The following is a 14,759-nucleotide window of genomic DNA, read 5'->3' as shown; positions in this document are numbered from 1 at the left end:
CAGCAACTCGGCTCTATCTCACGTTCAAAACGTCGGATCTTGATCCGGTTTGAAGGCTCTGTGCGTCAATTGGGCATCTAAGGCACATAGTCGATAATTTTTTAAGAGAATACGGCGCGCGGATGGCGTGCACGGGTCCCGGGCCGTTCCATGCTAACGCTAATGCTAAGTGAATGGACTGGTTGCTAATTTGAGGCCTTCTAGCAATCGCCAGAGACCTTAATCGCTGGCGACATCTAGTGTACACTATATAGACTACAGCCTACCAAAATGGCATGCATATAAGGGAGATCTACTGTGACTCTGAAAAATTAATAATATTCCTGGCAGTATAGGCGCAAAAGCATATTGTAAATGGCTGTGTATGTGATTTATTAATGTGTATTTTTTCAGATACTCAGTAAACTTGACCTTTCACTCCATACTAGGTCTGCTCTGCTCTAAACTTTATTCTTTGCCAAATACAGCCCAATCTACAAGCTCGCCTTCTAAACGCCTCACAACGTGTAGATCTGCTATTTTTGGCTTAAGTTCTCAGCAGAATGTGGATGCTATAGGGTTCAAGTACTTTGTACTGTATGAAGAAATAATAAATCACAAACATATTTGGTGGCCCCTCTGTAGTAACTCTGAGGACCCCCTAGGGGTCTACGGGTAGGTAGGTAGGTACTGTAGGTAGCCGTGTGTGTTACCTGGCCTGGCCGGGCTGCCCGCCCAGTTTCATGTCAATTTGTGTTTTCAGATATTTAACCACTTGAGCCGTCATTACCTAATAAACTTGACCTTTCACTCAGTTCACTTGGTCTGCTCTTTTCCCCTTCTACACCAAACCTCTTTGCCAAAAACAGCCAATCTACAAGCTCACAACGCCTCACAGCGCGAGGCGTTCCGGACACCTGTTGAAGACCCCTGAACTAATATATTTGCTTTATCATCATTATTGTTGTTTTCAGGGGGGAAGGGGGGGGGGGGCATTGGTAGGTCCACATACAGTACAGATAGTATAGAGTAGCTTTTATTGCCTTGTTTATGTAAAAGCCTAATAGATTGACGCTGATAGAAATGTTTCAATTGACCCACACGTTGACAAGAAAGGCAACATGAACACTAGCGGTGTGTGTTTTGGTGTACAGAGGGAGAAAGTGGAGGTGCCTTGGACAGGCCCCTGGGGGACCCCAGTCAAATAGGTTTAGGGCAGGGAAGGGGTCCACCACAGGGGGTCAAGGACCCCTATAGGGGTCCTCAGAGTTAATACAGGGGGGGTCGGGTGTGTGTGTGTTTTTTTTTTTTTTTACATTAACCTTAGCATCCCTATTCGGAGGGGAACTTTAGCCAAAAATAGCAGATCTAAAAGTTTACTTAGTATTGCAGGTTTAAGTGGTTAAATGTCTGAATAATAGTGATGTCAAACAAGTCTATGAAGCTACCCATGACATCCATTCAGGCCTAAGTCCAATTTGAATAAAGCCTTAAAGACCAATTTGAAAATTACCCACTGTTTTTCTGGAAAACGTATTACTCAGCCTCTGTAGCGGCTAGAAACAAAATTCCAAAACTATTTGATAGCTTCCACCTTTGGCTTTCATAGAAAAGAATCTGAAAAACAATTACTGTACATTCTGTAGATACTGTAATACATAAAAAAGTGTTCCCCCCCTGAGGGGGTAATACACTTTAACTCATTTACCGCCTCCCCCGATAGTTCCGATAAAATCCCTATGTTCTTCTCCGCCGGGCCCGATAATCCCGAGACTTTAATATGCTTTAATCGCTATAAAACATTTAAAAGTATAATCGCTGTTTATTGCCGATCCGGACTGTTTATCACCCTCGGAGAAACTGTTTCCGGGCGCTTTTCCGGGTTCCGGTTTCCGGCGGGACCGGAGCTTCCGATAGCTTTCATGTAAACAGTAGAAGAAGCTGCTCAGCGATGGATACGTCTTTTTTCAATCGGATTCTTTTATTTGAAAGCTGGGATCGGGTGCACACACGCCTGGTACATGATCCGTGCACAGATCGTGTGCGCACATCGCGCACGTGCCCACGTTAAAATGTAACGATGACGTGGCAGTTGAGTTGAGTTCAGCAATGGTTTAAAAAGACAGTAAATTCGTTAAAGCTATACTGTGTAAGTTGCTCAACTAGTGGTCAGTAGCGGCATAGCAAACCGCGGTCGCGTCTGCTTTTTTCGGCCGTTTTTCGCGGCCCGCGGACCGGGCCGCATACCACCATGTCCACCTGCACCTCGCCGAGATGCATCTTTGGTTCCCGTGCGTCCAGGCGTCCCGTGCGTCCAGGCATTCCAGAGATACGGACTCCTACACCAGAGTAAATGCTGTTGTTATGTTGAGGCAAGCTACTTCCTGAGAAGTCAGCAAGACGCGCCGTGATTGGCCGGCAGTGTATGATCCGCACTGTGATTGGCCGGTAGTGTATGATGACGTAATTTTGCCGCGAAATCCAGTCCCTGGCCAGAATCATAGAACACATATTTACAGAAGACTTTAGGGGCTGAAATGCACGGAGTGGATCTTCTAAAACTTTAGTGATTTAATAGTTAGATCAAATTTAAGATTTGTTTAATTGAAAAAGTTGCATAGTATTATAACTTTAATGTGTACCCGTCCACAATGGGTTAAAAGGTTAAAAATGCAACACAATTTTATACAATTGTGTAGTGTGTGTGTGTGTGGGGGTGGGGGGAATCCTTGCTTCATCTGTCTCTCAGCTTGGGCGGTCGATCCTTGAGCTGAAAAACACTGAAGACTCCTGATGTAAGTGCTTAATGGATGCATGATTGACTGACGAAGAGTGAGATAGATAGACGGAGAGATAAGGGATCCTCCCGGGGCGGCGACTCCCCTCACGCTTGATCCAGCAGAGAGAGGTATAAGGCTCCGTTCCAGCATGTTAGGGAGAGATAACACAATACCTCCACACCACAATAACCGCCAGAAGATATGGTGCAAGCCTTCAGATATCCCTGTCCAACTATGTGACCTCGGTGAGAGGCCTGGAAAAACTAGCCGACTCATGACTGACTGACCACCCAAAAGATGAGATGAAAACCTTGGGGGAAGTGTTTACGCCAGTGTTAACGTAGACGCCGTTCCCTAAGAGACGATATTGGGAAACGTCTCGAAAAGAAAACAAACCTGTGTTGCTTTGACCCCCGAACCAAGATCCGACACTCCTACGTTTTGGCCATGGTGCCACGGTGTGTGTGTGTGTGTGTGTGTGTGTGTGTGTGTGTGTGTGTGTGTGTGTGTGTGTGTGTGTGTGTGTGTGTGTGTGTGTGTGTGTGTGTGTGTGGTAAATGGATTCGTGAGAGGCATGATGTCATACAAACTAAAGAGTTTAGTGTTGACGCCAGTCGACTAGAGTGTGATTGTCAGAAAGGTTAAAACGTTGGGAGTGATTAAACAGACAGAACGTTTTTACGCACACACAAGACACCGAAAACGTTCCGGTTTGATCCAAGCTGAAAAAGGTATTTTTTTTTTATGCTCAACTGAAGTGAACTGGTTTGGTGTCTATCTCAGGGGTATTCAATGTTTTCAGGCCAAGGACCCCTTAGTCGAGAGAGATGAAGCAGGGACCCCCACAACCCATATAGATACCATATAGTTTCATCGTTTGACGGCACAATCATCAGTATGTATTTTGCGTGTATTTTGCGAGATTTGTGTTTTCAGATATTTTGCCACTTGAACCGTCAAAACCTAAAACACTTGACTTTTCACTCTGTACTTAGACTGCTCTTTTACCCCTCTACACCAAATAAGCTAGCCGAAAATAGACAATACTTGTAGATCTGATATTTTTGGCTAATGTTCTCTGAATATGGACGCTAGGGTTCAAGTGGTTAATATAAAAAAGGAGAACCAAAAAAAAGCTTCTATCACACAGATTTGGAGGCCCCCCTGTAGTAACTCCGAGGACCCCCTAAGGGTCCCGGACCCCCTGTTGAAGACCTCTGCATTAACCACTCCACCACCCCATATACACTTAGCGGATCTACATGTTCACAACACGCCACAATGCAACATGTTGTAAGCTTGCAGATCTGCTTTGATCTTCAAAAGATGTAAACACATCTGAAATCATTCTGCATAATGACTACTGACTATAATTTACTTTTGGTACTTTAAGTATCAAGTATCATGCCGATACTTCTGCACTTTTCTCGAGTCAATCTTGAATACCAGAATTCTACTTTGTAAGGGCACGGTCACACCGCACTTTTATTCTACCTATGAGGGTGGATTCTGCCAGGGCATTTCACTGGCACTTAAGACCTTTCCAACTGATCCAAAATGCCGCGGCACGACTGGTCTTCAACCAGCCTAAGTTCTCACATGTCTCCCCCCTTCTCTGCTCCCTCCACTGGCTCCCGGTTGCGGCCCGCACTGAATACAAAACACTGATGCTGATCTTCAAAGCAGCAAAAGGTATGGCTCCTCCATACCTCCAAAACCTGATCAACCCCTACACCCCCAACCGTTCACTTAGATCAGCCAACACAGGGATGCTGACAGAACCCTCGCTAAAAGCCCCAGGACAAAAATCCACTCGTCCGAGACAGTTTGCCCTCCTGGCCCCCAAGCTGTGGAATTAACTCCCTGTCGCACTTAGAACAACGGACTCACTCGCTAGCTTTTGCCGTGGACTGAAGACTCACCTTTTCAGACTCCACCTAAACCCTTAGCACTACTGAAACACTCAATGACCATACATGAAGCTAGTTAGCATTTGTTTTTAGGTTTTTTAGAACCCTTTTTTTCTGTTCCTGATTATATTGTTTTTTGTTTTTTTGTTTTTAGATTGATATTCATATGCATTTGTTATATTGTTGTTGATGTTCTGACATGTTATCTTGTTTATTATAGTGATGTATTATCTGCTTATTGTAAGTCGCTTTGGATTAAAAGCGTCTGCTAAATGCCTAAACTGTAAACTGATTTCAATGGGAATGGCGTGGTTTGATGGTCTTGCACGTCTTTCGGCGTGCTGCGCAGACCTTGCGTTTATGCTTGAAGCAGATACATTGTCGACGCAGATTCTGCTTTTCCCCTCTCTGTGCAGTCGGGTGAATCGAAGGTGGTCCCAAGACGTCTCAAGAGAAAGCGACAAATATAACCTTGCGTCACTAGACTTTACACTAGGGCATTCACCAAATATTCGAATATTCGAATATCAAAGTCACTATTCGATGTTGTTCACCGAAGTCGAATATTCGCTTATTTGTATTTTTGTATTGTTTTCTCTTTAAAAAAGATATTGTTTATAAAGCTTGGCTAGATCGGAAGTCATAAGAATGAGTTTTAGGCCGTGACCCCCAAAATGAACTGGGGACCCCCACCCTGACAAGCACTTGGAATTGTAGGTATTACATTTAATGTGACTTGGTTCCGCAGATAAATATATTTGAAAATAGCAGATCTACATGCTCACAACGCCTCGCGTTGCGAGGCGTTGTGAGCATGTAGATCGGCTATTTTCACAATGTTCGCCTCTTGCTTACCGTAATTGCCGGACTATTATAAGCCGCGGCTTTTTACCCATGTTTTGAACCCTGCGGCTTATACAACGGTGCGGCTTATATAGAGATTTTTACAGCTAACGGCCAGTTAGTTCATTTTACAATGGTCTTTAACAAGGATTTATAAATAGATTTTACAGCTAACGGCCACCAGGGGCGCTCTAGCGGGAAGCAGGAAGGACACCTGCGGCTTATAGTCAGGTGCGGCTTATATATGTAAACATTTGTTTTTTGTTCCAAATTTAGCTGGTGCGGCTTATATTCAGGTGCGGCTTATAGTCCAGCAATTACGGGTACTTAATATTTGACAGTTTGGCCAGTCCTGTCGAATATTCCATAATTCAAATACTTTGAGGTTGAATAATTTGAATACTAAAAAGTCTGACATCTCATTACTCAGACGGTTAGGGTTAGGTTTAGGTTTAGGGTTAGGTTTAGGGTTAGGTCCCAACGCTTCACGCTGCTATTTATGATCTTAATCTGTGATCTTGTAGATCTGCTATTTTCAGAGCGCAACACCCAACTAAGCACAACCAAAGATAAAATGACTTGTCTTTTGGTTCTACTGGATCTCTACTCCTTTATCCCCTCTCTTTCAGTCTAGTTTTTATTTGTTGATGAAAGTGTCTACGTTTAGTCTTTCGTCGTGTTTTTATTTTGTTTTCGTGAGTGGAAAAAAGGTAGTCGACAAACATCTTTCACCATAGTTTTAGTCGTCCCGATGAACACTGCTACGAATGGATGGATTTGGAACCGTCAATAGCAAGTGATAGAAGCGTCTGGGAGCGGTAGCTGGGTTTAGGTCCATTATTCATCATGCTGATGGATGTTTCTGCGCAGGCAGACCTCAGCGCTGTTTATCAACGGATCAGCTTTCACAAGCGCCTGGTCTGGGCTGACATGGCCACGTTGGCAGCGAGGATGGAGAAAGCAAAACAACAATTCTTTTGCCAGACTCTGGCGGGGGTTTATTTTCCAAATGGTAGAACAAGAACAGAACAATGGCCACTCCTGCTACCTTGCTCGTTTGCTCTTCATACTGCAGACCAGTGGTTCTCAACCTGTGGGTCGTGACCCCCAGGGGGGTCCCCAAATTATTATTTTTTTTTTTTGGGGGGGGGGGGGGGTCCCCAGATGATTAACTTAATGTCCAACATTGTTTTCTCACTCAACAGTAAATAAACCAACCCAAAGTTTAAGTGTATAGACTATAGAGGATATACTGTAGTGCACGTTTCTAAAGTGACAATAGACCCTATTCACAGCCCGCCCACGCATGCGCACTCAGCGAATTTCTCAGCAGCTTCCTGGTGCTGACGTCAGCTTTGGAGGGTAAAATAACATAGAAATAGCTGTCTTGTGTTCTTGATCATGCTAGCCGTATTTTATACATTACTATTCGGAAATTGCATTAAATTTGCGATTTCTGTGTTAACTCTATGGGATATTAGTAGTTTTTCCCCTTCTACCGTGACGTCAGCGCCAGGAAGCTGCGTAACGTGAATTCGGTCAATTTAAGGACTTTTAAATCCCTCTAAAATGTCAATTTTAGAGAAAAGAGAAATTGTGATAACCGAATAGCCGATCTACATGCTCACAACGCGTTTCTGCGTGGCATTGTGAGTATGTAGATCTGCTATTTTCACAATAGAACCATGTTATACAAAATGTAATGCCTCAACACTTAGTGCTCGTCAGGGTGGGGGGTCCCCGGTTAAAAACACAAACACTAAAACAAACTAATGTACTTTTGTCAGTTTAGGTACTAATTGTCTGGGTTGTTGTCTATCTGTCTGCCTGCTTTCAAGTGGGAGAACGTTAAAGATAGCTGAGCACATTTCTCTTTCAATTGCTTCACAATGTTATTTATGACTTGGCCCAAATTCAACACAAATAGATATTTACAGAAAATAAACTTGTGAAACAGTGAAAATAGATAGTTATGGCTAAGGAAAAATCACATCAAACAATCTACTTAAAATAGATTCCCAGACAGCCAGATAGACTGTTTAGCTACCAAATGGTTAATTTATTAAGTTTCATTAATTTGATTAGGCCTACAATGTTGTTTTGGGTATGCTAATTAGACAGGTGGAGCCACTGGTAAAATTTAAATTTAAATTGGCGATTTCAATGGCCGCTTTCAATATGTTTGGGCCATTAACTCTGGAATGGTCCAATCTGCTCAGTTTAAGGCTTGTTGGATGCGTGCTGCGTTTATACTTGAAGCAGATTATTCTCCAGGCAGATTCTGCTTTTCCCCCCTCTGTCTAATCGGGTGAGTCCCCAGGATGCAGGAAGTGACAACTAACATCGTGTCACAAGACTTTTCATGTACAATGTACAAATATTAGATTTATATACATATACATATATATATATATATATATATATATATATATATATATATATCGTCGTTGTCGGGTGGAAACCTCGTATCTCCAAGTTTCAAATGTGTACGTTCTTTCACAAAGTACAGCCCTGCTTTACCATCGCACAAAAGTAGTGAAAACAGCAGATCTACAAGCACACAACGCCTCGCGTTTGCGAGGCGTTGTGAGCATGTAGATCTGCTATTTTCACAATAGAGCCGTGTCATACAAAATGTTATGCCTCAACTGCTCATCGGGGGGGGGGGGGGGGGGGGGGGGGTCCCCCAGTTAAAATATTAGAGGTTTTAGAGGTCGTGGCCTGAAAAGCTTGAGAACCACTGGTGTAGAAGGCATGTTCAAGAACGGGCCTCAGATCTTAAATGGGTCAGAAAACGGAGCATAAAGTCATGGCATGGCGGCGTTGACAGTTACCTGGACCCTGGCGGGCAGCATCCAGTGCTTGACGGAGTCGGGCGAGGTCCCGTTGGGCAGGACCACCGGGTCGCGCAGGTCCATGTCTAACGTCACAATGCATGTCGGGTAGCAAACGGCACCTGCAAAGCAAAAAGAGGCAGGGGGGATTTCAGGAGGAGACAAACATAACACACTACTTCAACCTCGCTCGCAGGCGGCTTTCATTTGCATCTGTTGAATTTATTCATGTGCAAACAGAGAGGGGGGGGGGGGGAGCAGCTGACCAGAATTTCAGACCACTCCGTCATCCGCGGTTTGGACACTTGGCAGTTAGCGCCATAAAGAGTTTTAGCACCTGCTACCGTGCTCCTGCTCTGTGTGCCTGGATGTCAAGTACAGTGCGCACGCATGCCTCTTCTACACCAAATCTCCTTGGCAGAAAGTAGCCAATCTATAAGATCACAACGCGCCGCAATGCGGCACATCGTGAAGCTCGTAGATCTTCTATTTTCGCTGAATGTTTGCCTATTATTTGCCCATAGTAGGCACAGTGGTTAAAGCCCATACATGAGTGTCCATGGGTGTTATTTTTGTTACACAATAATGTCGAATTGTTGAGATTACGTCACGGCATACAGTATGAACCCATTCAGGCCGAGAACACTATTTAGTGTTACATGTACATGTACTGTACATGTACTGTACAGTACATGTACAGTATGTAGCAACAAATTTGTTTTTTGTAGGCTAATTTTTTAATAATATTGTTTTTCAGAAAACTTAGGTCAGGCCTAAATGGGTTAAGTTCACCTGGATATCCATGCCCATTTATTGAGATCCCTGATGTCATCAATTACCTTCCAAGAGCCAAACGCATCCATCTATCTATAAATTAGCCAAATATGTCTAGCCAAATGTGTGTCTGCGTGTTTATGCCCATAGCCAATCAACGGCATAATTATGTCCGATATGCTGGGGAGTCGTTATGCCACTGGATAAGGGGTAAGGCATAGACCAGGGGTCTTCAACGTATTCAGTCCAAGGACCACTTAGTTGAGAGAGAGATGAAGCAGGGAACCCCCACAACCTGTTCATAGATTCCATATAGTTTCATTGTTTGACAGCGCAATCATCAGTGTATTTTGGATTCATGTCAATAGTGGCGTTTCCATAAACTTATTCGAATTAGGGAAGCGTATTATCAGAAATACGCATTAAGACAAAGCGAATTTAGCATGTTTCCATTTGCGGGTGTCATTCGAATTAGCGACGTCGCAATTTTGATCGGGCTGATTTTTATCAGACCGAACCTGAGCACTGCACCGTCTGCACGTGACTGCTGTGACTCGGTTATGGTAGTGGGAAGAAGGTGTTATCATCATCATGGCCCCAAATAACTTTTAAATACAATTGGCGACGAGTCTCTTACGAAATTGGCAAGAGTTCCTCTCAATACATAAAGCTACCGGTTCACCGGGAAAACCGCGGTCGCTGCAGTTGCACAGTGCAAGTTTTAGCGTCCTCTGGAAGGTCAGGTGGCCGATCTGCAAGCTCTCAACGCGGCGCGGAGACGTGGATGTGAGCTGCTGCTGTGCCTGTGAGCTTGTAGATTGGGCACGTCAGGCACGCAACACCGTGGGATGAGGAAGGGTTCGCTCGCCACCGATGGCTTGAGGTGAAAACGGGAGGAATTTACACATGGTCCGTGTCACTCCGTGTGTAACTAACAACAGGTTTGTTTTGTGGGCTAACGCTATACCATGGACAAAGCGGCAGGGGATGAGGAAATGGACCTAGAACGTCATCATCTATTCGCATGTATTGTCTGACCCGTTTCCATTCACTTAAGCGCATTTAGTTTATCCGATAAAGGCTCAAAATCCTCCTCCTCCAAGCGGATAACTTTTTTTGCGGATAATGAAAGTTTATTCGCATTTTGAAGTGTTTCCATAAAAACATTTTGCGATTAAGCCGTTAATGCGCAAAAAGTGGCTTTATGGAAACGCCACTAATGTGTGTTTCCAGATATTTAACCACTTGAACCGTCAATAGTTAAAAAAACTTGACCTTTCACTCTGTACTTAGTCTGCTCTTTTTCCCCTCTACACCAAAGCTATTTGCCGAAAGTAGCCGATCTACAAGCTCCCAACGCCTCGCAGCGCGAGGCGTTGGGAGCTTGTAGATCTGCTATTTTTGGCTAAAGTTCTCTGAATATGGACACTAGGGTTCTAGTGGTTAATATAAAAAAGGAGAAAAAAAAAAGTCACACAAAGATTTGGAGGACCCCCTGCAGTAACTCTGAGGACCCCCTAGGGGTCCCGGACCCCCTGTTGAAGACCCCTGGCCTCTCTCTCCTGGTTCCCAAGCAGTCAGAACTGAATTCTATTCTGTGACCGTTGCTTGTTTGCAATACAAATAGATGTTTGGTTACTTGTTCACATGTTTTTTTTTGTTTTTGTTTTTGCTATTTGGATTTGATTTTCTTGACCAAAAAATGTTCAGAATGTTGTTTAGAACGCACGTTGTTTAGGGCCGGCGGACGCCAGACATGAGGTTTACCTAGTTTTCTCTGAGGCTTCTGCATTGTTCTCTCTGCAACTCTCCTCACAGTCGTGTGACTACCGTATTTACCATGTTGTTCTCTCTGCAGCTCTCCTCACATGTTGTGTGACTACCGTATTTACCATGTTGTTCTCTCTGCAGCTCTCCTCACAGTTGTGTGACTACCGTATTTACCATGTTGTTCTCTCTGCAGCTCTCCTCACAGTTGTGTGACTACCGTATTTACCATGTTGTTCTCTCTGCAACTCTCCTCACAGTTGTGTGACTCCCGTATTTACCCATGTTGTTCATGCTCACTCTGACGTCGCACAATGTAAGCGGCTAAATGCCTAGAAGTGTAAATTGCAAAGCGTGTACAGAAGCACGCAGTTGTCAGTGGATTTTTATCCAGTCCCTCGCTAAACAACCAAGCAATAAAACAGCCTGAAACCAATGCGCTGACACCAGGCACGTGCACACATAGACATCAGAAGGGGGCTTGAGCCTCTGCCCTTTTATCCGTCTGTAAAAAGTGCCCTCTCCAGACCATGAATGCAGTTTTCACTATGGTGAAAGAAATGCAAATGCCCTCTTTCCATGCCATACCCGAAGGCAGCATTCAAGAGAATTGCCTTGGCCAAACTCTCCTGAACTTGAATGGAGCATCTTATGTTGAAAGAATTGCCCTCAATGTGTAGAACTGCCACTACGCCACAACTCCAGTATTGACTTGATAATGCTTAGTTCAGTGTGGTGTCAAGCACTGAAAATAGCAGACCTCCAAGCTCACAACACGTTGTGCTGCGACACGTTGTGAGCTTGGAGGTCTGCCATTTTCAATATTTTCACCAAACGGCCCTTTTAGAAATGTCAGCCACTGCCTCTCTAACACTCTCTGCACGTCCCTGGCTGACACCCATTTGAGAACGGCAACGTGACGCTAAAGACAATCGCGAAAAATTCAAGAGTAGCTCAAGGTGCTATAGCCTCCAGGTGAGACAATGTGATGGTGGTGGCAGTGTTGATTTTGACAGGACATCTTTATCTTGTTTTAGTCGACTAAATATAAGATTTTAGCAGTTGATTTTGTAGACTAACATTTATTTTGGCCAGCCTTGATGGCGTCGTAAAGCCTGATTTTACACTCGGTTGCCTTCTGAAAATAGCCGATCTACAAGCTCACACCGCGTCGGGCTGCGATACGTTCTGAGCTTGTAGATCTGCTATTTTCAGAGCGCAACCAAAATATAAAATGACGTGCCTTTTAGCTCTACTGGATCTGCTCTCCGCTAGCCCGCTCCCTAACATTTTAGTCTAGTTTTTATTTGTTGACAAAATTGTCAACACATTTTAGTCTCAGTTTTAGTCATCATAGCTTAGTTTTTTATTTCGTTTTCGGGTGTGAAAGAAAAGAAAAAAAAGTTGTCGACAGACATTTTTCGCCATAGATTTTAGTGGACGAAATCGACGCTGGGCGGTGGGATAATAATAACTTACCGACGGGCATCTCCTGGTCACAGCTGTACTCCACAGAGTTGAGGTGGGCGGGGGGAGAGCACGCCCCCTGCAGTCTGGAACACATAGTGAAGTCCTTGGTCCACAGCCCGTCCTTGGTGCAGCGGATGGTGCTCTGTCAGGACGCACACACACGTTTCATTTAAGACCAGGGGTCTTCAACAGGGGGTCCGGACCAGGACCCCTAGGGGGTCCTCAGAGTTACTACAGGGGGGCGGCCAAACCCTTGTGTGATAGGATCATTATTTTCAATTAAAAAACGTAGAACCCTAGCATCCCAATTCCGAGAAGAACTTTAGCCAAACATAGCAGATCTACAAGCGCTCAACGCCTTGCAGCGCGAGGCGTTGAGAGCTTGTAGATCGGCTATTTTCGGCCAAAGTTCTAAAGAGCAGACCAAGTGCAGAGTGAAAGGTCATGTTTACTACGTATTGACGATTGAAGTGGTTAAATTAAAACATACATTAACACAAATCCAACACAGACTGTGATGACAGTGCTGTCAAACAAGTCGATGAAATCTGCATAACGCATTTACTGTACACAATATGTAGAGGGGGTCCCTGCTTCATCTCTCTCTCAGTTAAGGGGTCCTTGGCCTGAAAACGTTGAAGACCCCTGATTAGGCATGCATCACTCTAGATTTGAACCACGTTCACCATTATTTTATGCTTTAACTACCAGTAAGACACCTAAGGGCAAAAAGCGACCCCGAGGTCGCGCAGGACGGAATTCATTTGCAAGTGTGATACGAGTTGCGGTTGGTTGTTTAAGTTGGACAAAATGTGGACAAGATATTTTCCCAAATATGGATATGACTGACGTCATAGATGTCTTATGTTATAGACCACATGAGACTCAAACAATATGTCCATATACTGTATGGGCATTCCAAACTGTGGGCTTTGATGACATCAGGGATCTCCATATATGGAAATACAAGGGACAAGGACGGAATGTGTGACAACACTGTGATGCCATAGGTCAGCTATTATACATTGAGACGTTGAAGCGTTACCCTCTGACGTTTTCATAGTTAACTGCGACCTACGGTCGCAATAAGAAAAATAGCAGGTCTACAAGCTCAAAACACTGCACTCAGTGCCGCGCTTTGAGCTTGTATACCGGTATCTGCTATATACCGGTATATACAGTTCCGCACTGCGAGCTTGCAGATCTGCTATTTTTGAAAAATGGTGAATATCTTTGAATATTCACGATCACAATATATTGAAAAACCTATGTTTCTATGTCAGTGGTGCTCAAACTTTTTCATGTGAAGGACCCCCAAAATGATATGTATTTGGCCACGGACCCCTAAATCAAAATATTTAGTTCCAGGGATTCCCCAGAAGCAAAATTTGAGTTACAAATGTTCGCTTAAAAAAATACATTTAAAGATTTGAACACATTTTCACAACTTTTCAAAAATAGCAGATCTACAAGCTCGTATGAGCTTGTATATCTGCTATTTTTCAATAGTTAAAGTATAAAATAATTAAGGTCCCTCCACCGTGGGCCCTAGTAACTCAGTCCCACTTTTCCCCCCCTGGTGACGCCCCTGGGTGTACTTACGTTGTGGGTCAGGTCGTCGGGGCATTGCAGCGTGCAGACAGAGTCGTAGTGCAGATCGTTGGTACACGTGTACATGCCCTGGAAGACGTCGGGCAGGGCCGGGCACGCCACCGGCACACATCCCAGCTCGTCCCACTGGCCTCCCTCCTGACACACCACCTTCATGTATTTCCTGTGGATAACGAATGAACTGTAAAAATAAAGAAATGGACAGCGCCACACCATTGGTTTTTCTACCAGACCGTAAATGAAGAGTGCAAAAACAAGCGAGTGCAAATCCGTCTTCTTTCTATATCCGCTCCAGAAATGAAAAACGGAAATGAATCAAATGGATGCTATTGGCCAGTAGAAAGCCTAGAAACATAATCTACTTCATTCATTTTAGGGGCGGCATAGCTCAGGGGTAGAGAAACCGTTATTACTAGTGCACGAAGGGTTCCTGCAGGGTTCCCAGTTCGAATCCGGGCTCCCCCTGAGTTAATGTTGAAGAGTCCTTGAGCAAGACTCTGAACCCCTAGTTGCTCCCGTTGAGTAGGTTGGTGCCTTGCATGGTTTCCTCCGGTGTATGAATGTGTGTGTGAATGGGTGAATATAATGCACAATCTCTGTAAAGCGCCTTTGATAAAAGCGCTATATAAATGCACCAGTTACCATTTTTTTAAATCAATTTGACCATAATTTACTAAACGCATATCACAATGATTTAAAAAAAGACTTTAAACTAGTGATTGAACACATAAAGTGTTTAGGGACCCGTCAACATTTTTGAAATAGGGGGTCCGGAGGAAAATGGGGGAGGG

The 14,759-nt window shown here is 44.1% G+C and overlaps 1 protein-coding gene across 1 annotated transcript in view; it reads right to left on the bottom strand.

The window, feature by feature from the left end:
- Positions 1 to 14,759, bottom strand: part of pappa2 (pappalysin 2) — a gene marked incomplete at both ends in the record, with an annotated part of 196,915 nt that overhangs the window by 41,495 nt on the left and 140,661 nt on the right. Inside the window, 3 exons of the mRNA XM_080725573.1 lie at positions 8,347 to 8,468; positions 12,367 to 12,499; positions 13,960 to 14,131. Of these exons, the coding sequence (XP_080581699.1) occupies positions 8,347 to 8,468; positions 12,367 to 12,499; positions 13,960 to 14,131 (427 nt within the window). The remainder of the gene's footprint in view (positions 1 to 8,346; positions 8,469 to 12,366; positions 12,500 to 13,959; positions 14,132 to 14,759) is intronic.

The sequence above is a fragment of the Nannobrachium achirus genome, assembly GCF_963921795.1.
Source record: "Nannobrachium achirus genome assembly, chromosome: 5".
Lineage (NCBI taxonomy): Eukaryota > Metazoa > Chordata > Actinopteri > Myctophiformes > Myctophidae > Nannobrachium > Nannobrachium achirus.
This window is presented reverse-complemented; position numbering and strand designations above follow the sequence as displayed.